The 27,880-nt window shown below is 41.0% G+C and overlaps 2 protein-coding genes across 3 annotated transcripts in view; both read left to right on the top strand.

Moving 5' to 3' along the window:
* The window catches only part of septin4b (septin 4b), a 33,012-nt gene extending 17,211 nt beyond the window's left edge, over positions 1-15,801 (top strand). The window contains exons 2-13 of one of the 2 annotated variants that reach the window (XM_082181127.1): positions 45-167; positions 2,527-2,844; positions 4,316-4,412; positions 4,912-4,998; positions 5,068-5,191; positions 5,372-5,506; positions 6,198-6,315; positions 6,402-6,503; positions 7,346-7,442; positions 7,818-7,980; positions 12,557-12,653; positions 14,729-15,801. In XM_082181127.1, the coding sequence (XP_082037253.1) occupies positions 45-167; positions 2,527-2,844; positions 4,316-4,412; positions 4,912-4,998; positions 5,068-5,191; positions 5,372-5,506; positions 6,198-6,315; positions 6,402-6,503; positions 7,346-7,442; positions 7,818-7,980; positions 12,557-12,653; positions 14,729-14,797 (1,530 nt within the window). In that variant the 3' untranslated portion in view covers positions 14,798-15,801. The remainder of the gene's footprint in view (positions 1-44; positions 168-2,526; positions 2,845-4,315; positions 4,413-4,911; positions 4,999-5,067; positions 5,192-5,371; positions 5,507-6,197; positions 6,316-6,401; positions 6,504-7,345; positions 7,443-7,817; positions 7,981-12,556; positions 12,654-14,728) is intronic. The other variant, XM_082181128.1, reaches the window with a different exon arrangement.
* Positions 15,802-25,394: 9,593 nt separating this feature from the next.
* Positions 25,395-27,829, top strand: apoa1b (apolipoprotein A-Ib). Its single transcript, XM_082181135.1, has 4 exons — positions 25,395-25,482; positions 26,159-26,205; positions 26,491-26,635; positions 26,920-27,829. Exons 2-4 carry the CDS (start codon positions 26,166-26,168, stop codon positions 27,503-27,505), a joined length of 771 nt encoding a protein of 256 aa, XP_082037261.1. The 5' UTR covers positions 25,395-25,482; positions 26,159-26,165; the 3' UTR covers positions 27,506-27,829.
* The last annotated feature ends 51 nt before the right edge of the window (positions 27,830-27,880 follow it).

Genomic DNA, 27,880 nt, shown 5'->3' on the forward strand with positions numbered 1-27,880 from the left:
CCCGCCGTGCGCCTCCTCTCCTCCCCTGTCTCTTGTGGTTGGAGATGGCAGAGTGCACAGTAGCTCCAGTAGCGATGGAGGACAGTGACCGCGAGACCGACTCGGCATCAGATGAGCAAGACTCTATGCCGGCGTCACCTGAGCCCAGGATGCATAAAGTGGAAAAGGTACTGGTGATCCTCCCTCCCTCCCACTTCGTTGAGTCCGTTTGACCTCTTAGGAGACTGCCCTTAGACGTGGACCACTCTTCTACAAGCCAGCATATTAACTTTAATTATTTGTTAAAGTCAACTTGAAATTGACCTTGTTTTACTCGTTTCTTACTTGCTTTCTTATTGTGAGCGATTTATCAACGTTCATTGTTCTAAGGAATTGTCTTTATAATCTTTCATCAAAAAGTAATAACGGAAATTACTTTTCCTTTTGAGTAATATCACCTAGGACGGAAATTGTTAAACGATCAGTCAAATAGCTATTTAGGTCAATCGCAAATGCAGTTCTGTAGTGCCAGTTAAAGTTCATGTAACAAAGGTTACACCGTAATAGCAAATAGAGATTTATTTATCCCAAGGTAACCAGTGGGATACATGGAGATGCTCTGAATCTGCCGGTCAAAATGTCTTGTTGCTATTAGAGAAAAAAAACAAAAACAATTCATTACAGAAGTCGAATGGGTTGCAAAAGCCATGTCATGTGACGATGTGGCCTTGACCTGTTCAATGGCAAAAATCAGTTTGACAGAACCGAAAACATGGAGATAAGTGAGAAGCTTGCGATGGACCTTCGACTCGAGACTCTGGGAGTCCCTCCGACCCTGCGTAGGACAAGCGGATTGGAGAACGGATGGAAATTCTGTGATAAATGTTAGAGACGAACAGCAGGCAGGACTCTTATGGGACATCTGTTCAGTTCAGTGTTTGTGTCTTCCAGGTTGTGGCAACAGATTGACCATATGACCATCGTTATAAAATCACTTTCCCAGTGTACAAGATCATGCCTGCACCTCGAACACGGATTCACTGCACCACAATGCATTATTGATCTGGACAGGTCTCAGAGCAGTGGAAACCTGAGAGGGTCACAGTGCCCACCTATCACATGCAGCCTTTAGTTTTGCGTCTTGGCCTTCTTTGAACAGGTTTACCAAGACAAAAAAGGCCATTGTTAGAGTTTAATGACACCAATATGGTTGTCAGCCATGTTTAAGTTCGCTAGTCAGAGGCTCATTAAAGAGCATAAATTAAGCATGGCTATTTGCAGCGTGTATATGGCTGATGTGTTGAACAGAACTTCTTTAAAGGGGTTGTTGATTATGATTGAACTTTTTTAACTTTAGTTAGTGTGTAATGTTGCTGTTTGAGCATAAACAACATCTGCAAAGTTACGACGCTCAAGGTTCACAGCAAAGGGAGATATTTTCTTTTACAGAAATCGATTTTAAGGACTACAACAAACGGCTGGTAGGGACTACAACGAGCTTCTTCATGGGTTAGTGACATCACAAACCCCGCCCCCGGGAACACATTTATAGATTATCATGACAGAATATGCTAATCAATGACTAGAAGATAGTTAACTCCACATCAGCTACATAAATTCATCAACTAACCATTCAGAAATGTTGTCACTTCTTCCTGAGTCTCTCCATCTTTGTCTGACTCCGGTTTGAACATAAAAGGCTAAAAGTTTTCGAAATTTTCAGTGCGTGTCTGTGTGAGGTAATCGGAGCTGCTAAACACATAAGCTCTTGAAGCTCCGCCCTCTGTGCTGGGAGCAGCAGCTCATTTACATTTAAAGGGACACGCACCCTGAAAAAGTGACAATTTTAACATGCTATAAAAAATATCTGTGAGGTATTTTGAGCTAATACTTCACATACACTGTCTAGGGACAACAGAGACTTATTTTACATCTTGTGAAAAGGGCATTATAGGACCCCTTTAACATTCGTATGTCTGCTCGCATGTCTCGCCAATCTGCTGTGGAAGGGAGTGAGTGTGTGGTCATCTGGAGTGAGTGTGTGGTCCTCAATAGGGCTGTGTGGACTGGAGCAGGAATCTTTACTCTTTATTTTCACAACAGCATTGATTCTGTCATTGTTATCAGCTCTTGTGCAGGGAGTATCAATGTCATCTGTGTTGTGTCTTGATGTCTGACGTCTTGTGTGGACACTAACAACAGTGTAGACGCGTGCACTCCAGTTTCATCTTCCTCAGGAACACTCCTTATACCACATGTGCTTCTGTTGTATTCATAATACCTCGTAAAAACTTTTACCATGGTAACCTTAATTTCTGTCAAACTGAAGGAGTTTTCATTTACTGGGTTACTTCTCTAGTAAATGGATATTTACCATGGTAATGTTTTGTAAGGGCATGCACAGTGTTTTTTGTCTAACCACTAAATGGTCTATTCTCTTTTTGCTTCTCTTCTCCATGACCTTAACTTTCCCTATTAAACCGCCTCTGTACCTGCCCATATGTTCTGGCCCGACCCCTAACTTGCCCGATCCCCTCCTGACCTCAGCACTTCCCTAAGGAAGACTCGGAGGACTCGGAGCTGGAGCACATCATGGGACATCATCCGCCCAGAGAGGGTCACCCGTTCGCCCACCCCGGGCCCCATAAGGCTGATAGTGAGGGTGAGGCTCACAGCAGGCCTCACACCCCGGGGACACCCACCTTCCTGAGGCCCTTGGCGGCACCCAGGGGCCCCGGAGAGTTAGAGCACGAGTCCAGACACGGGGCTCAGCGGGGCCACGTGGACTTTAGCCTGCAGTCTCCCATCAGCCCATCCAGGCCTAAAAGCCCCTGGGGTCGCTATGACCCCTATGACGCTACTGAGGTAATGAACGCCGGGGTCTGATTTCCGTCATGAGCGTCCGTGCATAAACACCTTGAAACATCACTCACAACAACCATAAGAATCACATGTTGGAATGTATCATGGTATTCTTTGAAGTTTCTTGGAGCACTATGAATGGTAATCATTCAGTACCATGGTACATATCAAATATTACCACAGGATTGTTTTGTGAGGGATCTCAGTTGCCCGGTTACCTCTCATAGCCTGGGAAAACCCAGACAACTTCCGGCAAATTTAGATTTGCTCTACAAGTAGTCTGGCAAAGAGCTCATTCAAGCCCATTTCTAATCCGTCGAAATCGCGGCACCAATCAGAAACGTTGGGGCGGGCTTTACACAATGACGATCGCTCTGATTGGTTTTAGGTCTATCCAGTTGCGCCCAGAGGCATTAGAGCGACGTCCGTTGGTGAAGCGCAGCAACTTTTAAATGCATTATTATATTCAAATTGCAAACACATGAGGACAGTCTCCATGAAAGACTCACTGGCAGATGAACGTGCTACTACATTTCTCTCCGAAACGGTAGGAAATTAAATTAGATTTAATAGAGGATTTTAACTGTGACAAGATGATTGACAGGGCAGTTTAAGTGACAGGACACACGCGACAGATCCGTCCGATAAAGATGACGAAGTAGTATGTCCCGAAGCTTGCCTACTTTTTTGCTACACATTCAAAAGTAAATACCTTTTCTTCACAAAAAGAGTACATACTTTTATGGCGTAGTGTAACTTAGGCGAATTGGGACGCAGCATATGGCTTTACACGATGACGATCGCTCTGATTGGTTTTAGGTCTATCCACTTGCGCCCAGAGGCATTTGAGCGACGTCCGTTGGTGACGCCCCTTTGGAAATGAGTTATTGATGAAGCTTTGCCAGACCATAACTCGGTTACTACTGAGAATGGTCTGGTTTTAACCAGGCTATACCTCTCATAGTTTTTGTTCTGAATTGAACACATATTTTGGTTCTTGAGATTGTGTTTCATCTGTCACTTGCTTTTCGGGAGGATGGATTTACATTTTAATGGCATGTTTTTAAGTGGATCCTGTTGGTGGTCTAGAGCATGTTTGTAAAAGATGATAATTAAAGGCGTAAAGCCCATTCTTGGATTTATGACGCTCCACCCCACATCTTTCCTAATTCACTTCAAGCCGAAGCCTGGCACGTGTGGTTTGCCTACTAGAGAGAGACTCTCTCAATGTCTGTCATCTCCCGCTGGCTGTTATGATAATAAGAGATATCGCCTACAAACTGAAGGCTGACGTTTCACTATGCTGAATACATATTGAGAAAATATGTTTCATTTTTTATTCTTGGGTTCTCTCTCCATCAACTTGAGTTAAATATATGTTATATGTTGGTTGTTTGAATGTTTATTTGTTTTAAATTATATTTATCATATCTATCTTTCATCGCTCTCTCTCTCTCTTTCTTTCTTTGTTTAGGACCAAGACAAGGAGTATGTGGGATTTGCTACTTTGCCAAATCAGGTTCACCGCAAATCTGTGAAGAAGGGCTTTGACTTCACATTAATGGTGGCAGGTAATTTTTTAACATCATATCTGTGGAAATTAGCTTCAAAACAAACTTTGTGAAAAGTGTGTGTTCTCCTTTTTCTGCATTGTAATGGTATAGTTCACCCAAAAATAATGTAGTGAACCATCTTTCTTTTTTTTTTTTTTACTGTTCACATTGCTGTTTTTCACCTACTGAAATTGAATGAGAACTGAGGCTGTCGAGCTCCTAAATGGCACCAAAAAAAAGCACCATAAATCATAATAGTAGTCCATATGACTCAAGCACTCTTATGGAGTCACATGATAGCTTTAGACTGAAATGTAAGCTGTTATTCTCTGGAAATCTCCCTGTTCACATCCATTCAGACATATAGTGTCAGTTTGAAGGTCAGTGACTAGACTCATCTGTGTTACTGATGTCAAACGTGGTGATACGAGAAATGAAGACAAGATTTTCATTTTTGGGTGAACTGTTCCTTTACTATCAATGCTGTCATTGATGATGGAGTTTTTGTTCCTCACAGGAGAGTCAGGTTTAGGAAAGTCCACCCTGGTCAACAGTCTGTTCCTTACAGATCTCTACAAAGACCGCAAGCTGCTCAATGCTGAAGGTGAGTTCATCTCTCGCGCTTGTTTGCTGTGAGTGTTGCTGTATGTTCTGATGGCTGTGTTGTTGGTAGAGAGGATCACTCAGACGGTGGAGATCACCAAACACACAGTGGACATCGAGGAGAAGGGCGTCAAACTCAAACTCACTATCGTGGACACACCAGGATTCGGGGATGCTGTCAATAACACTGAATGGTACAGGGCTACAGTAACATCATGCATGCTAATCTCACAAGATTCACATTACTTTATAAGACAGTACAACTTTTTGAACATTTTCTCTATGCAGAACATAATTTCTTGTATAATTCTTTTGATTTTGGAGTGAATATGACACAGGTTTGGTGATTCAGTGCTGTATCTGTGTGTTTTCAGCTGGAAGTCAGTGGCAGACTACATAGACCAACAGTTTGAGCAGTACTTCAGAGATGAGAGCGGACTGAACCGCAAGAACATTCAGGATAACCGAGTGCACTGCTGTCTCTACTTCATTTCACCCTTCGGTCACGGGTATGAGCGTCATTAGCATTATAAACGCAGATCTGATCAAACCTGACTTCTTTATGGTGGTGTGGTGTAGTGGTTGAGGCTCAAGGCTGATAAGGGCAGCTAAAGCTCATCTAACTCAACAGGGATCATTTCTATAGTATGATAGTATGTGTACTGTAAAGCACATGCTTTTATGCAAGACATAATCCATCTGATAATGCATATTTCACTCCCTTTAATGCGACATACGCACATTTCCTTTTAGTCCAGATGCCCTTTTTATACGTCACTTATTTTTTTCACCATAAGTCTTTTGTATTTGGTGAACAACAAGATCGACTGCTTTATGTCTGTCTGAAATACTAGATTAGATACAGATTTGTGACTATTAGAGTCATACAGTATATAAAAAACAGTCCTAGTTTAAGTAAGTAAGTACTCTTTCTCAATGAGAGATCTGCCAGTTAAAAAGTAACCAGCTCCCACAATCCATCTGTGCCCTCTGCTGGTCATGTGTGATCTGTGTCGGGAAGGCAAGCCAAGTCAACATGTTTTTTTATTGTTGTTGTTGTTATTTCACCTATTACCAACATAAAGCACAGTTTCTCCAGCACCAGTGACAGAGAAATCAAACACCTAATATAAATTGCTGACAGACTTCTAGTTTGTGCTGTTGTGTGTGGTGATCATCGTCACTGTGTGTCTGCATCAGTTTAAGGCCTCTGGACGTGGAGTTTATGAAGGCTCTTCATGAGAAGGTCAACATCGTTCCTGTACTAGCTAAAGCTGACACACTCACACCAATGGAGGTCAAGAAAAAGAAAATCAAGGCAAGTGCCCAAGCTGTCGAAACCTGTCCCGTGTGTTGTTTGTGTATGTACCGTTGGGCTTACTTCAGTTATTTGTGCTCCGGCAGATTCGAGAGGAGATCGAACAGTACGGAATAAAGATCTACCAGTTTCCAGACTGTGATTCAGATGAGGATGAGGACTTCAAACAGCAAGACCAAGAGCTCAAGGTTCAGGCGTGTTTTTCACATACTGTGTCCTGAGCCAGTGAAAGAGAGAGAGAACATATGTGTGTGTTTTGCGAGTTGTTCAGTAGTTGAATGAAAGAAAATATGGACCCACTTTACATTAGGTGTTTTTAACTACCATGCACTTACATTAAAAATAGTTAGGTACAATATATTTATTATGTTCATATTGTATTGCAAATCACTTAATCTGATATTGAGGTGGGATACGGGTAATGTTAGGGTCAGGTTTGGTGATATGAGTAGGTTTAAAGGAGGGTTAAGGTGTAATGGAAAACTCAACAGTGTAATTATATATGTAATTACAGAAATTAATTACAGCTTTATTTACATACAGCTGGTTTTAAAATATAAGTACAATGTAAGAACTTGTATGTACTCAATAAATGCATTTTATCAACTGATTCATTAGATGTCAGTACATAGAAGTTAAAGACACCTAATATAAATTGGTACCAAAAATGTACTTATTTTAATGACCAGAAATGTAATAGCCACATGAATAAGGTCCAGTAAACCGTGCAAAACCCTTCACAGGCAGTAATACTGAGTCACCCACTTGGAAACTCACACCAGTGCTCTGTCTATCAAAGCGTAGCTTTATTTGCTTCTGTTTAGTGGCCAGTGTCTTGTATCTGCACTGGAACCCAGTTTGATGCAACAAGAAAAGAAATCACTAACCAGCCCCAAAAATATATAAAATAAACCACTAGCACTATACTTGAATGGCTGTTTTTTGTTATTCTTTTTTAAATATTTTTTTGTTACACCCCTAAAGCATGATTTCTGTTGAGATGATTAGTTTCCTTGTCCTCCTCCTGCAGGACAGCATTCCCTTTGCTGTGATTGGCAGTAACACAGTAGTGGAGGCCAAAGGCAAGAGGGTTCGAGGACGTCTGTACCCCTGGGGAATCGTAGAAGGTATGATTCCTGATCCAGGAACAAACACACCTCACAAGAGTTTCCGGGAACACTTTATTTTACAGTGTCCTTGTTACATATGTCACATGTACTTACCAGAGTAATAACAGTAAGTTATGCATAATTACATGCAACTAACCTTCAACCAAATCCAAATCCTAATCCTACCATAACCCTATAGTACTGTAAGTACATGTAGATACTTAATATTACTCAGTACTTAAATATATAATTACACTGTAACAATTACACCTTAAAATAAAGTGTAACCGAGTTTCCCACTGTCAGTAAAGCATACAGGGGTTACACAATTATTTTATGATCATTTTAGTAGACTGGATATGTACTGTGTGTTTGTGTGTGTTTGTTGGACAGTGGAGAACCCAGCACACTGTGACTTTGTGAAGTTGAGGAACATGTTGGTACGAACACACATGCAAGATCTGAAGGATGTGACCCGGGAAACCCACTATGAGAACTACAGAGCCCATTGCATCCAGAGTATGACCCGCATGGTGGTGAAAGAACGCAACCGCAAGTACGCAGCCACGATTCAGGCAGAAGAAGCTGTGTTTTCTCTCTCTATCAGCTTTTGTTTTGAACAACAGTGGCCCCAAAAAGTATTTGGAAACTTAAGTCACATATATGACACTTACATTAAGAAAAGAAGAAACAGTTCTTACCATAACTCAAGGTAGCCTTACAAAAAGTACATTTCAAGGAAAACAAAGCACACCAAGTACAAATGATTGAAAATACATTTCAAATAGTTATGTTTTTAACTGGTCTTGAAAGTAGACAGAGACGAGGCTACAAAAACCTCAAAAGCTTACAATGATTTCAGTCATTGCTACAGAATTATCATGCTTTTAACTTCTGAAGACTGTTAAGTAATTCCTTATGTACTAACACTTGAGTTATTACTAGTGGGTTACCATGATCTTTACTTTAGAATGAATTATACATTGTGCGTTATCTCATTAATTAACTTGTATATTGTAGTTCTTAGTAGTCCTCTGGGAGATAAAAAAAAAAGTTATTGATTAGCTAATACTGAATGACCTCAGCCAACTGAGTGCTATTACTTACTAATTAGTTAATCAAAGTTTCTTGTTAGTTAATAGAAGTAACTAGAGTGTTAATACTGCATTACTCATTGGTTTCTCTGTAGTTATTCATTTATGAGGGAACAGTATTCTAAAGTTTTATCAAGAAGGGATGTTTGAAACACAAAGTGATCTTTCACCTATAGTAGACAATCAAGATCTAGGAATGGACAAAAGGCCAAGATCACACAATCTAAGAGAGTTTTTGGTGGGCAGGAATGGGTGAAGCAGGTTTGACACTTAGGGATTTAAAGGAATTTGAAGCCTTAAATGTATCTTAAAATAAATGTGTCATGCAGAGGTAGCCAGTGAAGATCACAGATGGGAGTGATGTGAGCAAACGCTTGGTAGAGGGGATCACTCTTAATAAAAGGACAGCGGAGGAGGATTTTATATGAACCCTATCAATATCAAAGCACAGGACTATTCTTTTGATTGGTGTAGTAGAGCCAATCGACAATATTTCAGTTTTGTTATTATTATTCCGTTTTTAGAAATGTCAGGGATATTCAGTGTTTGATATCCCCTATACATGCAGTAAGGGAATCAAGAAGAGATGGCATGTCAGAGCTGGTGGTAAATTTTGTCATCAGCATAACAGTGAAAATGAAGTCCAAACTTATATGGATAGGTATGATGTCACCAATAGGATGCATGTCGATGATAAAGAGAAATGGACCAAAAACTGAACCTTGAGGAACACCATGTGGCAGAGAGGAGCAGATGCATAGTAATAAAATACTTTCTGTTGTTGAGGTAAGAAGTGAGTCCGGAAAGATCTGGACCAATAATGGTCATTTCAGAAAGGCGAGGGAGGAGAATATCATCACAGACAGTCAAACGCAGAGCTTAGGTCAAGGAGAATTAGGATGTTTATAAACCTAGAATCCACAGACAGGAGGATGTCACTGATCACTGAATAACAGCTGTTTCTGTGCTGTGTGATGGACAGAATACAGACTGGAAAGGTTCAAAAAGACCATTTGCAATTAGGTAAGATCGTAATCGAGAGGCCACTACTTTCTCTAAATCTGTGGCCAGGAATGGTAAATTAGAGATTGGTCTTTAATTGTTAATATTTCGATGATCTAAGCTAGATTTTTTTTAAGGATGCACACATTTTCTCTAGTGTTTGGGAAATAGCATTATTATAGAGACAACACGTTACTATTGGTCCGTGAGATCATAAAGAGTCTGACAAAGTAGAAAAGTATGGAAACAGAGTAAGACGAAGTAGAGGCCCTTATAGAAACAGAGATGGACGATGGGTTCACAGAATGGATTTTTTCTTACATGATGTAGAAATTGGAAAACTCAAGCTACAGTAAAGTTTGTGATCAGAGAAAGCAAAGACAGAACCAGTAACACAGACATTACTGTAATACAGATATATGACGGTGTATGAGCCCTGGAGTGAGTTGCAAAATGTTCTATTAAGTTTGAAACATTCCAACTCAGACATACATTCAAGACATTGCACAGTATTTTTATGTATTAAAATCCCCAAGTACAATAACAGATATAAATCTTGCATGGACAAGAGTAAAGGCCCAGATAAACTCACAGCGAAGTTCTTTTTCATTCTTCATTGAGGGGTAAAAAGAAGTTTATAAAACCTTTGTAGCGGTATACTGCTAGCGAACACCCTGACACGCTGCTCAGAGTAACGTTTAAATGAATATATAAATATATGCTGCGCGCTTTCCTTTCACTTAAAAAATAAACACAACAAAAATGACAGCGGTGAGAAAACAGCAGTTAAGAAAGCCTCTGATCGTAGTGATGTGGATACGTTTGCACAAGCTCTGCCATTCGGCACTCCAGTCACATCACGTTTATTTAAATAGCACGTTATACAATAGATTGCTTTAAAGCAAGCAGCTTTACTGTATAAACATGAACAACAGTGTCACTAGCCGTGTTTCCATTACCTTTCAAATTGCGCAAATTGAAATTGCGAATTGAAAATACGGCCAATGGAAACACGTCAATTTCGCAAAAACTCATATATCGCAAAAAACGTTTTTACGATTGGAAATGGAAACAGTTTTTTTACAGTTCATTTACAGTCACCTGGCATACGTAACAGTCGATCACTCTTTAAAGAAGACGCGGTGTGTTTTATGAGACTGAGTTCTTCATTAAACTCATAAAAGACACATGTATTACGGGAATACTGGATTGTAAACCACAAAGAAATGCCACAACTGATCAAGAGCTTGAAGCAGAAGGAGGGAGAAACTCCTCATCTGTGCCGCTCTCAGTAGAAGTGTCTGTCCTTGCCATTAATGCTGGGATACACACTCCATCAAAAATAATGTCTAGTGCGGAGGCCGAGATATACGTAAATCTTCCAACATCCGTCGCCATGATTTTTGGAATGACTTATTGTGAGAGGAAAAAATTACGTTTTAGTTGCATAATATCGCCGTCATTTCATCGACATTTAGAAAACATCGCAAAAGTTTTGCGCAAATCTGTAATGGAAACATGGCTAGTGTTGCTTTTAATTAGAATTACACTTCAATGTGTTCTATAAAGCAGCTCTCCAGTGTTTGTGTTCACTCGCAGACGTCTGACCTTGACAGACTCAACAGAGGAATGAAGGAGGAGGACAGAGCCTCAGCGCACACCTGCCCTATTACACAGTCTCTATGGACCAGTGCTAGTTCAGAGGTGTTATCCAGCCGGAGTGAACTCTTCTGGAAAGTGGAGACTTAATTTTGGCCTGATTTTGTTCAAAATGACGCCTCACCAGTTCGTTCCTCTATTTTGCTTGAAGTATATCGGGGCCTTGTGTAGCTCACTTATCTCAGGGAAAACATCAGGTCAATAGAAAAAGATCACAGCTAGTGAAGTTTGACCAACCATTTTCAAAGCTAGGTATTCAATAGGAACATCATGTAACTCAGTCGCTGATATTTAATATGCTCATGTCAGACCAAAGCCTGATTAAAATACATGCATTCAGGTGTAATCAAGTTTAAACCGAGTCAGTCATTGGGCTCCTGCCAGGTCTCTCAAGAAATGCATGTCCAGGTTCGTGTCAGTGATTATGTCATTTAGCTCTGATGTTTTATCGATCATAGAGCGAATGTTAAACAGAGCTCACTGTAATTCTGAAGATGGGAGTCAAAAGTTGCCAAATTTGGGATCAGTGAATAGTGACCTCAGATTTCAGTTTGCATGATTTTTCTGTCGAGACTTACGGGGAGCACGGGTGAAAAGCTCAAAGTGTCTTTCACGAAAGGTGTATGTAACATGGGCAGCGTCAAATTCCAAGCTGTTTACACCATTCATGAATGTTTGGAGGCAAATGAAAAAACTCCTGAGCCGTGCCAGAAGGACCCGTCTGACTGAAGTCAGCCAAAAACAATGCAAAAAGACAAAGGAGCTTGAAAGCAGTTACACAGAGACGTGGCCAATGATTGTTCGACACCCAAACAAACAACTTATCATTATATCTGCATTAGCCAAAACAGATCCAATTCACATCTAGAAGGCTACCCAACCACACCAAGGAGTAATGATGCCTGTACAAATGATAAAGAGAGTGGAGACTCAGTGTATCAGATGTCAGCATGAGGGGAATAGTCCAGGTCTATCGAAAATAGTCCAGGTGTATCGACTTCCAGTAAAACAGGATCTTAATAGACAAGCAAGCAGGAGCAGCGTGACGCGCCAGCGCCAGCACACCAGAAGTCACACCGTTAGGTTTACACTGCATCATGGTCCAAATGATGTCCCTTCCTTTCCACCTTACAGGGTTACCTGCAAACTGTAGGACACAGCTAAATATTAGCCACAAAGTCACACATTAAGAATTTGAGATATATTCTCACACGGTTTAATTGAATATCAGCAGATTTTACTGCGTTCATTTCATGTTAGATAATAGTTGAACATGGGATATGTGTATGCTTTTTGGGGCTACAGTGAACGATGGCATGTCTTTTGCTAGTGAAACTGACCGTACGTTGCATGCATGTGCTGTTTTGCTCCGAGCAGCAAACTGACCAGGGAGAGCGGCACCGACTTCCCCATTCCCATGGTGCCCGGTGTCGCGGACGAGACGGAGAAGCTCATCCGAGAGAAAGACGAGGAGGTACGGCATTCTCCCTGCCAAGATCAGCATGAGCATGAGCAAACACCACACCACGAGCAGCGTTTGGAGCCGGAGCCGTGCGTGGACGCTCACTCAGAGCCCGAACCCAACGCTGAGCCCACAGGGTCCTGATAGGGTTTCGTGTAGTTCGGTGTATTTAACCCCGTGACCCTCAGATCACCCCTCTAGAGCTGTGGTTTATGGCCACTGGCGCCCCCTGTAGGTGTATCTGGAGCACTGCGATAAAGCCTGCACATCTCTCTGGCGTGATGCACTTTAAACCTGCATCGCATAATGGCTGAGATATGTCCAGCGTATGTACATCCAACCCCAAAATGATGAAGATGATTATTATATGCAAATAGTAGGCCAGTTGTTAGGATTTTATTAAAATGGCAAATAAGCACATTTTCCCTATAAATTCACACTAACACAATAATGTGTTCTCATTACTATAATATAGTACTAGATCATACTGTCCATTTAATTAAATAAGTCAGAATTAAATACAACACAATAACAGAATGAACTATAATACTATGATATTATAACCCACTTTGTGTTAAATGTGTTTAACTACTATTTGTTAGCATTTAAATTAATCGTTTGATACAATGCATTTATTGTGTACGTACATGATTTGACATTGTAATTATATTTAAAATACCTGCATGTAAATACAGCTGTCATTCATTTCTGTAAAGTACATCTGTAATTACACTGTTGACTCCCATATCTACCCATAGAACCAAACCTGTCCTAAACGTACCCGTGTTACACCACAGAAGCTGCACTTTGTTTTACAGTGTCCTTGTTACACGTTGCATGTTCTTTCTGTAGTAATAACAGTAAAATGTGCATAATTGCATGCAACTAACCCTAAACCAAGCCCTATCCCTAACCCTAACCCTATACATGGACACAATTAACACAAGTGCTCTTTTTTTTGTAAGTACATAGTAGTTAAAGACACATAAAATAAAGTGGACAATACACAACTGTTATATATTATATAATATATTACAGCAATGAGAATTATTTCCTGCAGTTTTCAAAAATATTACAGTGATATAAAGTATTTTCAGGCTAAAATATATTTTGTACTTATTTCAGAAACGGAGCATTTACTCAGTGGTGGTATTTTTGTATATCTTTTGGAAGATTGGTAGATGAATGTTTTCTTTCTGAAGTCTTCTTTTCTTCAACTGAAGCAGTCACTGCATTACATGAGCTGAACTAGATAAACGAAGGCTTTGCTTTCGAGCCGTTTTCTGTAATGGATTTATTGCACTGGAATCAGTCTGTGATTAAAGTCTTGTAAACACTGGTGATATGATTTGACATGGCACATCTGTATTCATACGCACTGAGTTGTTGCTCAAAGGTTTACTCTGATAACTTACACCACCATTCTTGATTCATTTCTTGTTCTTGAACTGCACAGTTCCCAGTCTCTCTCTCTCTCTCTCTCTCTCTCTCTCTCTCTCTCTCTCTCTCTCTCTCTCTCTCTGAGCTGTAACAGCCGCTTGGCTTCACATAAAGTTGCTCCACACAAAGCAAAGCATTATAGGCATGCATGTCTCGATCTCTACACATATGATTTGGTAAACGTGGAGTAATTGACTCTGGACTGTTGAGTTGCTGACAGGGAATTCAGTCACGACACACGTCACCACTTTGGGTGTGCAATCCATCATTTTTCAATAATTATGAGTCAGAAAATGACAACAGCTGGAAATGGTGACACTCATGTACAGTCTAACACATGGAGATTATATAACATTACATGAAGCCATGCATTATTAGTATGGATTTTAGTATCGATCGGAAGTAGTATGGATTTTAGCTTTATATGTTGTATGTTACGTAACAACTCCAACGTGTCAATATCCCCGAGGTCACGCACTGATCGTCAGCTCACGTGACTTCCCCCTGGCTGATCTGATTGGTTAGGTTGGTGATCAGCGTCACATGACTCGTCCAGCCTCAGACTCATTGATTGGTCAGTATTGATTGATCAGTTTTGGTGGTACAGTGTGGTGATTGTGTGTTGTCTTCTTCTTCTTCTTCTGCAGTTGAGACGAATGCAGGAAATGCTGCAGAAGATCCAGGAGCAGATGCACACGCAGAAAGAGGCGTATTAACATCAGGAGCTTTACCGCGGTATCACTGAGTGTGCCGTCCGTGCCAGTCTTCACTTCTCACTAACACTGTCTGGGTCTCATTTCCAAATAATAATAATAATAATAATAATAATAATAATAATGATAAATTCTTTGAGTTTGAGGTGAAATTTCACCAAGACATGTTGATGAGAATAAATTGGCTTTGATGGTTCTTCTATGGCAAAACCCCCTTTGAAACCTTTATTCTAGACTAGGATATTGTTTCCATTCTGACTGACACTAAACTTAATTCAGTGTAACTATGTTCCTGTTTGAATATAAAGTACAGGCACTCGTGTGAAGGCGTCTGGTTCAGGACAACAGCCCTTTAACCACTTCGCTTGTTGTCCAATATGTGTCTCTACCCCAAGATTGTTTTATAATTGCTTGATATCATAGGATAGACACGATGGAATTATTTAATTTCTTTTTTTTTCTACAGTGTGTAACTTTATTTTGTACAATGTTCATTAATTGCATTGGTTGTAATGTATGTCTTTTGGTTTTGTTTGTATTTCTATAAAAAAAAAAACTGCAAAATGGCTTCTTTTAGAACGTTTCTAAATGAAAAAAAAAAAAGTTTTATTTTCTTATTGGAGAAATAACGTACTGTAGAGAGATATTTTTGTTAACACGGCTAACACATGTATTGTTCCTCCTCTGGATAAGATGTTCCCGGCCTTGAACTCATTCCACAAGTGCATGTTTAAAGAAGAAACGTCTGATTCTGTGCTTTCGGCGCGTTCACGTCATCTCTCAGTGATCACTCCTCGCTGTCAGAATAACCAGCCATGTTGAAGAGCTGTGGTGGTCATGTGACCTCAGAACATGAACCAACCAATATCTTCTGCTGTTTCAGTTGTGGTAAGGGTGCTCATTGTGACCATATCTGTGTTAAAGTACATAGAAATAAATTATATTTCTCCTGCATCGTATATATTTTCTTGGGTAATGTTGGTGAAACAAAGAACACTGAGTAAAAAGTGTTGATAAAAACAAACAAAAAAAACACCTTGAAATAACAGAGTTCTGAAAAATGTTGCGTCAGATGTGAATGAATAAACCCATTTACTATGACTTTTTTTTCTGTCATTTTTCTGTCGAGACTATTATAGGCTCAAGTCATGAGGATTATAATCATGTTCATTTCAATGGCCTTTTGAAACCGTATTAGAGATCTGATCAAGCTTAACAATATTTTTAAAAATCCCTTTTCACAATGCTTTGCTTTGAATTGATGGCTCTCATGGCTTCCGCTATAGTGCGTTACTTTTTCCAAGAATGAATGAAGATAAAATGACTAGAGATATTTGAATTAATAAATACATTAATTTATTATTTTGGAATCTGTAAGATTTTGAATGTTTTTTAAAAGAAGTCTCTCACCAAGGCTGCATTTATTTGATTAAAAAACAAAAAAAAACAATGATGTAATATTGTGAAATATTATGACAATTTAAAATAACTGTTTTCTATTTTAATACATTTTAAACTGTAATTTATTCCTGTGATCAAAGCTGAATTTTCAGCATCATTACTCCAGTCTTCAGTGTCACATGATCCTTCACAAATCATTCTAATATGATGATTTGATGATCAAAAAAACATTCATTATTATTATCAGTGTTGAAAACAGTTGTGTACAATTTTTTTTTTTTCAGGATTCTTTGATGAATAGAAAGTTCAAAAGAACAGCATTTATGTATTTGAAATATAATCTTTTGTAACATTATAAATGTCTTCACTGTAACTTTTGATCAACTGAATTGATCAACAGAACTTTGAGATTTGCTGGACGTGACAAACAAACCTTTATCAGTGCAGGTGGGTGTCTGTTTGTCAGAGCAAATTTAACCCCGATGATCCTTGAACACATGATCCAGCCAATCAATGCATCCGTTTGGACACAGAAGAGCAGTTCAACCGTCTGTTCTGCTTTTATTTAAATGATTTAAATTGTTCCAAACATTTGGGTGCAAGCAGGCAGAAAAACGTGATCATTATGTCCTGGATGCCTGCAGCAAGTTAACCAGACATTTAATGTTACGATGTAGCATCTTCACAGAGTACCTTAACGGAAAAGTTCACTTCAAAATGAAAACTCACCCTCAAGTTGTTTCAAACCAGTATGAATTTCTTTCTTCTGCTGAACACATAAAAAAAGATATTTTGAAGAATGTAACCAAAACCATTGATGGACCCCATTGACTTCCATAGTACTTTTGTTCCATATTATGGAAGTCAGTGGGGTCCATCAACGGTTTTGGTTACATTCTTCAAAATATCTTTTTTTAAGTGTTCAGCAGAAGAAAGAAATTCATGCAAGTTTGGGGAATTTAGATTTTTAAGTGAACTATTCCTTTAACACCTCAAAACTTCCAGGAACTCACGCTGCCTTTACTTTTTATAGAGGCCTTTTCCTCCCCAAGTCCTCCAGTTTGCCATGAACGGCCTGCAGTCTTTCTGTTGATGTGGGTGAATGAGGTAAAGGATCAGTGTTTTGTAACGATTGTAATTTGACCCTACATCAGCAAGCAAACGACACTATTTCCCCCCTATTTCTGCTGTGTTTAGTGACCATTGGAGTTTCATTCAGATGCAACTATGGCCCTGTCCCAAATGGCAATCTAAGCACTCGCGGTCTTCCTACGAGTACGCACGTTCGTGACGTTAACGCCACTTTGACTGTCGGGAAGAAGTTGTGGAGCATCAGTGCAGGCTCGTGAGCATCGAGGGCGCATATCGACCGCAAAGGTCTCGCGTGCACACTTCTGAGACCTAAAATTACAAATGGGACACCCTACGGTCTCACGGACTTAACGGACACACGCACATTATTAGTCCACAAGATAGATGTCCACGGCAGCCATTGTTAGTCCACAAGACCGAAAGTGCACTGTGTGCCATTTGGGACAGGGACACATAAATGTGCCATTTCATTTTTCTCGTGATCTTGAAAACTTTTTTGCTGAAATGCATAAAAATAAATAAAAAATAAAGGTCTTTTTTTTTGGGAGATGCATATACAGTACTTTGCAAAAGTCTTAGGCATGTTAATATGTTAATTAGCATGCCTAAGACTTTTACACAGTACTGTATATATATATATATATTTCCCTAGTGTTGTTGACATGATAAATTGTCATAATAAAGAATGAGTTGCTGTGTTTAAAATTTTTCACACGTATTAGCAAAATTGCAAAAGTGATGTACGCATAGCTATAAATTGAATCCCCCAGTCACACAACATATCATAATGTTACTTAAAGAACAATTACAACATCCCCCAAAAATAATTCAATAAAATAAATATTCAGCACAGCTTAATGAACCTTTAGATGTGTGGGATAGGAGGGCTGATGCCAGATGAACTTAAATCAAATGAAATATTTTGCTCCATCTATCAATGCATTTTCCAAACCACTTGTCCTGTCCCAGAGTCTTGTGCTGAATGCAGGGAAACACCCTGGACAGATGGACAGACTTTATAGAGGTCAGCACTCTCAATTTGAGGTACATTTCAGGGTAGTGACAGGACGCAGTGAGGTGTAGTTTTATTCCAAAAACAAGAAGCTTTTCAAGTGTATTTGAGATGAATATGTTCAAATTAGCTTCCCGGGAAGGTTTTGTATAAGTCAGAGCTCTCACCACCTTCATTTTCCTCTTGATAGTAGACGACATACAGTAATCTCAACACTTTTAATAAATGGCTACGCTATGTTGAATATGTAATTTCATCTGAATATCAACATTTGTGAGATTTAGTCAGCTGAAACATTTTTGAAGTTAATTTATCTAATTTTCTATGGTCTATGACATTACATTATGCTGAATATAAAAGTTTTGTGTGTGTGTACATCTTTTTGTTAATGAGGGATTTTTGGACACATTCATGTTGTTAATTTGTTGAGTAAAAATTTGTTTTATTTTGAATTAAAATAATACAATTAGACCCTTGGGCCACCAAAATTGGCACAGAGGGATCACAGTGACATGTTGTTACTGTTATTATTTTTAAGTTTAATACTTACTGTAATCCATGAGGTTATTATTCAGCATTTCCATGAATTAGACAGGCCTACATTTGAGACATATTTGCTATTCATTAAAACCTATAGGCTAATTGAGAGAAATCATTCAATTTGAATTCATACTGTTGACATTATGGCACATCTTCAATTCAAATGGGCAGTTAAATATTAAATATTCATATGCCTGTGCATATAAACCATAGAATAAAGGTACCTTTCAGATTAACCTATTTGACTGGGATTCTACTTTATCTGTTGTGAGTTATTTGGTTTGGGTGTTTTCTTTCCCCAGGGACAACTAATTGTTTCTATTTCCAATAATAACACATTGGCTGATGCATCATAATCCTGCACATACTAAATAATTATATTGAAATAACTACAATTTAAAAGTAAATATACATCCATCTGTAAAAACACCCCATCCTACCCTACTTTAATGTATACTCAATTACATCTGCCATGATAGTTTGTTAATGCGATGAAGCAAAAATTTCCAAAACACACTACAAAACAAAATAATTAGTTTATTACTATGAGATATTTGAGCTGAAAATCGTCATGGTTACGTATGTATCCCTCGTTCCCTGAGTAAGGAACGGAGACGCTACGTCAGTGACTGACGAAATTGGGAGTCCCAGTATAATCACGCCACATCGTCTGTCCTCCAGTGCCATGCGCAAGACTGAGCTCTGAGTCGTGAGATTAGCACGGACGAAGGGCTAGGCTTAACGCAAGAATACCAAGGTACACTGGGTAACATATCCCAGGAGGAACATGTAACACAATGCCTACCCGAAGGGAGGACTTATATACACATATGACCCGAGACGGGCTGCATATGGAAGACTCAGAGGTATCCAGCCCGCAGGGTGGAATGTTTCAACCTCGAGAGAGAGGGAAAACACAAGCTCGATGGAGACTTACCGTGGAAATACACATGTGGGGGTCACCCAACAGGGGAACCATGCACATGGAAGCACCTAGCCAATCACGAGGGCTGATCAACCGGACAGCACTCTGATGACGGCATCATCAGTGTAGGAGGAACTCATCTGAGTGGAATATGCACGTATCCAGTCCGTGGAGTTGAATGGCGCAGCAAACGATGACACCGAGCGGGTCCTATTACCGGCCACTGGGGGCGAGTACATGGGAGGACACTGGCTCCATTTGGAGATTATAGAATCTCGCGAATGTGTTAGGTGTCGCCCAGCCTGCAGCTCTGCAGACGTCTGTCAGCGAGGCGCCATGCGCTAGAGCCCAAGAGGAGGCCACACGCCTGCGTCTGATAAGCCAAGACAATGGCATCCACTATCCAGTGAGACAACCTTTGCTTGGAGAGAGCCTTTCCCTTCAGCTTCCCACCATAACAGACAAAGAGCTGGTCTGAGGTCCTGAAACACTGCGTTCTGTCTACGTAAGCACGGAGGGCGCATACTGGACAGAGCAGTGCCAAGGCTGGGTCTGCCTCTTCCGAGGGCAGCGCTTGCAGGTTCACCACCTCTGAAAGGAGTGGTGGGAACCTTGGGCACATATCCAGGCCGGGGTTCCAGGATCATGTGAGAGTTAGCCGGCCCGAATTCCAGGCACACTTCGTCAACCAAAAATGCCTGCAGGTCCCCTACCCTCTTAATGGAGGCCAAAGCGGTCAGGAGCGCTGTCTTTATGGACAGGAACTTAAGCTCCACTGACCGCAATGGCTCAAAGGTAGCACTCTGCAGGGCAGATAGCATCACTGCGAGGTCCCAAGAGGGTACAAGAGGAGAGCAAGAAGGATTTAGTCTCCTCGCTCCTCTAAGGAACCTGATGACCAGGTCATGCTTCCCCAAAGACTTACCTTCAACTGCATCGTGATGTGCGGCGATAGCGGCAACATACACTTTGAGGGTGGAGGGAGACAGCCTTCGCTTCAACCCATCTTGCAGGAAGGAAAGCACGACACTGATCGGGCATTTTCTGGGGTCTTCTCGGCGAGAAGAGCACCAGGTGACGAAGAGGTTCCACTTCAACGCATAGGCATGTCTCGTGGACAAGGCTCTAGCGGAAGTAATGGTAGCCACCAGGTGGTAGGGTACTCAAACCTGCCTCGTTCTGTTTAGAAGCCACACATGTAGGTTCCATAGATCGGGACGAGGGTGCCATAGGGTGCCCCGTCTCTGAGAAAGGGATTGGCCAGGGAGGTGCTGTCGCGAGGAGCACGAGTTCGGAGAACCAAGTCTGGTTGGGCCAATGAGGCGCAACCAAAAGGACCTGCTCCTCGTCCTCCCTGATTAATGGGGGAAACGAATACTTGCGGAGGCCCCGCGGCCAGCTGTGCACCAGTGTGTCTGTGCCGAGCGTGCCCTCGGTCAGGGAATAAAACAGGCTGCAATGGGAAGAGTTGTGGGAGGCAAACAGATCTACCTGTGCATCGCCGAACTGTTCCCAAATCAGCTGAACCAACTCGTCGGCTGCACGGTTCAGCTCTCCCAGGATGTGAATGGCTCGAAGCGACCTCAGATGCTTCTGACTCCATAGGAGGAGGTGGCGGGCGAGTTGCGACATACGGTGGGAACGTAGACCACCTTGTCGGTTGATGTACGCTACTGTCGCGGTATTGTCTGAGTGGACTAGTAAGTGTCGGTCCTTGAGCAATGCACGGAAGCGGTGCAGAGCCAAACGTACCGCCAGCAACTCGAGGCAATTGACATGCCAAAGGCGTGGAGGAGGCCTCTGTTGATACAACAACATGCCTGGAAACTCATTCTAAGGGCACTCCGGCCTGTAGAAAGCTGAGGTTTGTCCACGGGGTGAAGGTCTGACAGCAGGTCGGAGTAACTGGTACTCGGAGCGTGCCTGGTTGCCATGCCCATCTCGGGACTCGATTGCGAAGCCAGTGCTGAAGCAGTCTCATATGAAGCCATATGCCCCAGGAGCCTCTGAAATAACTTCAGTCGAACCGCACTCTTGCCCTCAAACTATCTCAGGCAAGTCAGCAGTGACTGTGCACGCTCGCTCGTAAGCTGCCCGCACATGGCGACCGAGTCGATTTCCGTACCGAGAAAAGAGATCCTCTGCACGTGGGAGAGTTTGCTCTTTTCCCAGTTGACCCGAAGGCCCAGACGGGCGAGGTGCCGGAGCACCAGGTCCCTGTGTTCGCAAACCTTAAGGGCTGCCTCGACGACAGATCAGCAGGCAATGTGAACTCACTGGAATTCGCCGTAACACCAACACCTGGAGAGTAGATCGTCACAAAGAGTGAAGATAACTCAGAATGGCTTTTGGAGTGAAGAAAGCTCTTTGCTCCGAAGCGAAAACATAATGCGAGATTGCCAGCGCTCCTCCTTTTATACCCACGCGGTGGGGCGAAGTTGTGGCATGCAAATTCCGCAGACCCAAGGCATTTCCCATGCCATTGGCTCGTTTTCTAAAACTCGAAGGTGATAGGCTTCTAAGTGAAACCCCCAATTTCGTACGTAACTCGTAGTGACCGTACAAAAGGGAACTAGATCTTTCTACAGCTCGATCTGATCCAGTCCAGACGTCTCCGCTCACACCGGCACAGAGGTGAGAACTAATGCAAGAGGGCTATTCATGTGCACAGACAGAGGGATACAAGACAAAGACCAGGAGTGTTAAAGCGCTCATAAAGATGAATGAGAGAGGATGAAAAGAAGGGAATGGTGCTGGCAGGAAATAAAGACGGGGTGGTGGTGGCGCAATGGATAAGACACATGCCTTTGGTGTGAGAGACCCGGGTTCGAATCCACTGTGAGACACCAATGTGTCCCTGAGCAAGACACTTAACCCATAGTTGCTCCAGAGGCGTGCGACCTCTGACATATATAGCAATTGTAAGTCGCTTTGGATAAAAAGCGTCAGCTAAATGAATAAATGTAAATGTAAATGTAAATGTAAAGATCACAGAAACACGTTTGCCACTTCTCTTACAATTCTGGAGCATTAAATGCCTGCTCTCTACAGACAACCACCAAAGGATAAAGCACACTGTTCAAAATCAGCATTTCAGCACAATAGATTCTGTTTATGTTTTATTTTCAGTGACAAAAATCCAATGCAACTCAAAAATACGTAAAAATGGATGCACTGAACAAAACACTGCAACAAAAGCATTTTCCTGAAAAACAAGTAAAAAAAAGACTCAAATCAAAAATGTAAAGCCAATGAGACAATAGGATAAACGGTTGCTGATAGACTGTAGACCGAACAGCGTGAAATTAAAAATTTCTATAGCTTCATGGGCACAACATTTACATTTTTTTCATTTATTAGGGATTTTAAAAGCATCTAAACCCAGACAGCAACATAGTGTCGGCCCAGATCTCGGCCATATCTGGTACTGTACATGTGGATTCAACACGTACCAGATGTGGGCCGGATCTGGGCCGACACTATGTTGCTGTCTGGGGAGATTCACTAGTTTGTGCCCTAATAGTAAAGACAGTATTGTCAATATGGCCAAAGCACACTTTAAATAAATACAAAGCTGTAAATGTGAATGGTTGTAAACATTCACTGTTGTATTTCTGTGGTTTGCTTGTGATTTAATGAGAGTTGATCTGATTTGATCTGTTTATGTATCACTGAGTAGAGTTTCATGAAGCAACAGCTAAACTGATTCCACTGAATAGATGATTAACTCAGTATTCAGTTGACAACATACATCAACAGATAAAAAATAAATAAAAAAAGCATGACTAATGCCCTTTTAGGCTCCTGCTGGAGCGCTCAAACTCATAACTGTACGTGAAAGCACTGCTGGGTTTGGGAATTTCACAGCAGTAACTGTCACTGAATAAATGCTTCTGCTAAATGAATAAATGAATATGCATGAGTCTATCAATAGGATCAAACTGGCTCATTATTGACCATTTTACAGCCATTATTTTAATGCAGCTGAATTTGATACCAAAGGCTTCGGAAACAAAAAAAGAGTGTGTGCATTTAAAAAGTGTTACCATCCGAATCACTCCATTTTACAAAGAGTGCGTAACGGTTTTTCGTAGCTCCTCCACACACACACACCAGAGCCTCAAAGTCCACTTCAGCCAACAGCTGGAATGACTCTTTGCCCCATTTGCCCTGAAACAGTGGCTGGCAGTGTTCTGCTGTGTGCTCATAGACAGCGTGTACTATGAACGGTTACGACATTCTCCTCACATACACCGAATGCCCCAGCAGGCCTTATCACAGAGGACATTCACACAAGTCCTGGCCCTTACAGCGAAAACCACAGACACACATGAGGGACGAAACTCTGCTGACATTGATTTTCTAGTTTACTTAAACTCCTACTCAGATGAGCTGATATGCACAAATCATGAACCCTTTGGGATTTTTCCCCCCTGATTTTGTATAGGGTTCATGTTTTTCTGAAAACATGACAAAAGGCAAACAGATGGCATGTGATTGAAGAAACACTTCTTTTGAAGCCAATGTTAAGTCTCACAAGAGGTGTGATTGCTCACAGGTCTCTCAGAGAGTTGAACGTGTGTCTCTCACTCGGACACAAAATAACGTTTCAAAACTTCTGAACGATGCATCATCTTTTCTCAGGAAACAGTGTCAATGATGATAAACTTTCAAGAAGTCATATTTTTTCCACCTCAGACTAAATAACTTCATGTGCATCTAACATTAAGAGTAACAAAAAAATCATGTTCGTGAATTAATTAATATTCCAAATCATTAATATAATTTGAAGAGAGATGGTTAGGAATATTAACTCACACATTATAAATTGGAAACAAATAAACTAGACAACTAGACAAAAAACATCCCTATTACATTCAACGTGTTCTGTGGTTGACTGTTATTGGGTGAATAAAGTTAAGGGGAGAAAATGATAATTACGCTATGCTAAATATCATTATTTACATTCTTGTGCCATGGTCCAAGAACAAAGTGATTAAATCATGCAACAAAGTTCAGTCTCCTGTTAATCACATCAGGCAGAACACACAGGTGTCATTGTTTCCAGAGGAAGTCCAAGCAACATTTCTGAGAAAGAAAATGTTCAGAATGACTTCAAGTAAATTTGTAAAGTGCTCAGAATGGTTCAAGTCTCGAAGTCAAAGCTTTATTTGTCAAATGTGCAATAACATAGCAAGCAGCGGTACGTGTTGACGACGAAATGTGTTTTTGTGTCACTATTGAATCCGAAAATTTTATATGTAAAGGAACAGATGTTCGGACAAAATGTGCCTCATGGGACAAAATCTAAATGAACTGGATAAAATAAAAAAAATAAAAAGATAATTTTATATGATTGAATTAACATACATAACTACATAATCAAAAGTCCTATTTCAGGGTCAGACCACAGGAAATAACTCCATAAAGTACCAACTCTACATTTCTCACTTGTGACACAAGAAGTAATTGATAGGCATTCATGCACTAAATTTGATGTGAATGATCAAAACTCAAAGAGCCTGAAGCAATCTATCATGTATATGCATGCGTGTGTTTCCCCCGTCCCATCAGAAGGTAACCTTTGAACCCTGCGGTGAGGGGGCGAGGGGTTGAGGTTCAGCTCCAGATACTCCCCCTCCCTCCCGATGAGCCTTATAAAAGACATAACTCTGGCCTTGCTTCTTCAGTCTCGTCCCAGACCAGCTACATCAACAGGTAAGCAGCCCGACCTCGCAAACTACAGAGTAACTGAGGACAGGCTTGTGTCAGGAAACAGCTGGACCGCATGGACTGTTAGCAAAACAACCAATTTGTATTGAATTATACTTTTCAAATATAACTGTTTTTGAGAGAACATTGACATAACATGTTTTGTAGTTGATTTTTATTGTTAAAAGTACCAAAAGTAATTGTTTTGGTTGGACGACTAATGATTATTGATCAAATATGATAGATTATTGTAGACATGCAAACCCTCGAAGGCATCTGGCCACCTTTCTGCTCCTCAGCTGCTTGGAAGGAACAATAGGTTTGACTGAAGTCTGCTAAATTTTCCAGGTCCACCATCAATGTGTCCAAGTTAATCCTAGGATTTCAGATTATGTAGTGGTTGAGAGCTAATCTGGTTGTGAAGCCTTTGTAACTCTGTCTAATCTGGGATAAATTAGAGTCTAGTCTAATAGGCTGACATATGTTGATGAGTAGGTCGCAAGCTCTGCAATAGTTGTAGTGTCAATCCAGAACAATCACAGTACCAAAAGGTTTAATAACATTAGAAAGCATTATGCTGAATCGTGTCCACTCTCCCTTCGGTTAAAAATCTCAAACCAATCCTTTCATTGTGAGCTGCTTCAACTGTATTAACAATATCTGATGCTTGTTTTTAACCCAGATCCATAATGAGGTTCGTTGCCCTCACCCTCACTGTTTTGCTGGCAGGTAAATAAACCCATTGCTTCTCTCCAAAAATTATTTTCTTAATCAGAATTAAAATTTAAGCTAAGATACATTTTGTTAAGAACATTTTCATGAGATTTTATGCAGTTTTGAGACTTATACCTTTAGTTTTTGTTCTTGCTTTAAGAGGTTTTTTACTAGTTTACAACCATGGGGTAAAAAAAGTCTTAAAATCGCACTCAGATTTTGCTTTTCAGTTAAAATGATCAGAATGCAAGCCCCTTTGTTCCAAACTCAAGCGTATGAACTGACATTTCCTTTGTCCAGGTTGCCAGGCCCGTTTCTTGGCGGACGAAGCACCATCACAGCTGGATCATGTGAAGTCTGCCTTCCAGGTTTATGCAGATCAGCTGAAGCAGTCCGCACACAAGAGCCTCACTCACCTCGATGACACAGAGTTCAAAGACTACAAGTAAGAAAGCAAAAAAACTCTTCATTTCCTCTAGAGCAACAGTGCATTCATTTGCAGAGTATCATGGTATTGATCTTAAAGTCAAACTAAAACAACCCATTTTACTTCTTTAATATGACAAAGAGTATTCTCAAACTAGTTTCAAACAGTATACATAGTCCTGTCGTATTCGACGCCATTGATTGTGCCAATGTTTCAATGTCCAGCCGGGCTGGGGCCACATTTTCAGGAACGCCATATCAGTTTTTCCAGCGGCAACCAACCTAAATCCTCTTTCTGTTTAGGGAATTCCTGGGCCAGTCCGTGGATAGGATCCATGGCTACTTTCACCACGTCTTTCAAGTCATCACCCCAATTGGGTCCCAGGTGCTGGAAGCCTCTGCTCCCACACGTGAGAAGTGGACCAAGGGCATGGAGGACCTCCGCAAGCAGCTCGAGCCCAAGCGTGAGGAGCTCAGGCAGGTTCTGGAGAAGCACTTCGAGGACTACAGAGACGTGCTGAAGCCCTTCCTTGACCAGTACTTGGTCAAGCAGCGCGCGCACATGGAGGAAGTCAAAACCATGCTGGAGCCAGTGGTCAAGAGCTTGCAGGAGAAGATCCCACCCAACTGGGAGGAGACCAAGACCAAGCTGATGCCCATCGTGGAGATTGTGCGGGAAAAGCTGACGGAGCATCTGCAGGATCTGAAGACCCAGCTGGACCCCTACATCCAGGAATATAAGGATCAGATGGAGAAGGGAGCCATGGAGTTCCGCGAGAGCGTGCGATCTGGAGAACTGAGGAAAAAGATGACCGACTTGGGCGAGCAGGTGAAGCCTCACTTCCAGGCTATTTTTGAAGCTCTCCAAAAGTCTCTTAGCAAGGAGTAAACCAACTGTTTTTACACCACCCACCCTCCCTTCTTCCTTGCCAAGTACCGACACCTCGACCCATGATCTGGAAGGCTTTTCTCACAGCATAACCAACCTTTACTCGAAGCACACAATACACAAATACACTCATATGCACTTTTGACAAATTTCCCACAACTACATTCTCTCTAATGGGCAAACACAGATATGAATAAAAGAACACTGAAACCTGTTCATTCAAAAATGCCTAGCAAAAATCCTTTGTTAAGCTGCTTTTTGTTAAAACTGATTTTCAATGTTCAATGAAATAAAATAATAATAATAAAAAAAAAATTCATACTATTTCGTCAATGTCTAAATGTGGTTTATTTGGATGTTTTGTTGAAATTATAT

This window comes from Leuciscus leuciscus (genome assembly GCF_965113295.1).
Source record: "Leuciscus leuciscus genome assembly, chromosome: 9".
NCBI classification, from domain to species: Eukaryota; Metazoa; Chordata; class Actinopteri; order Cypriniformes; family Leuciscidae; genus Leuciscus; species Leuciscus leuciscus.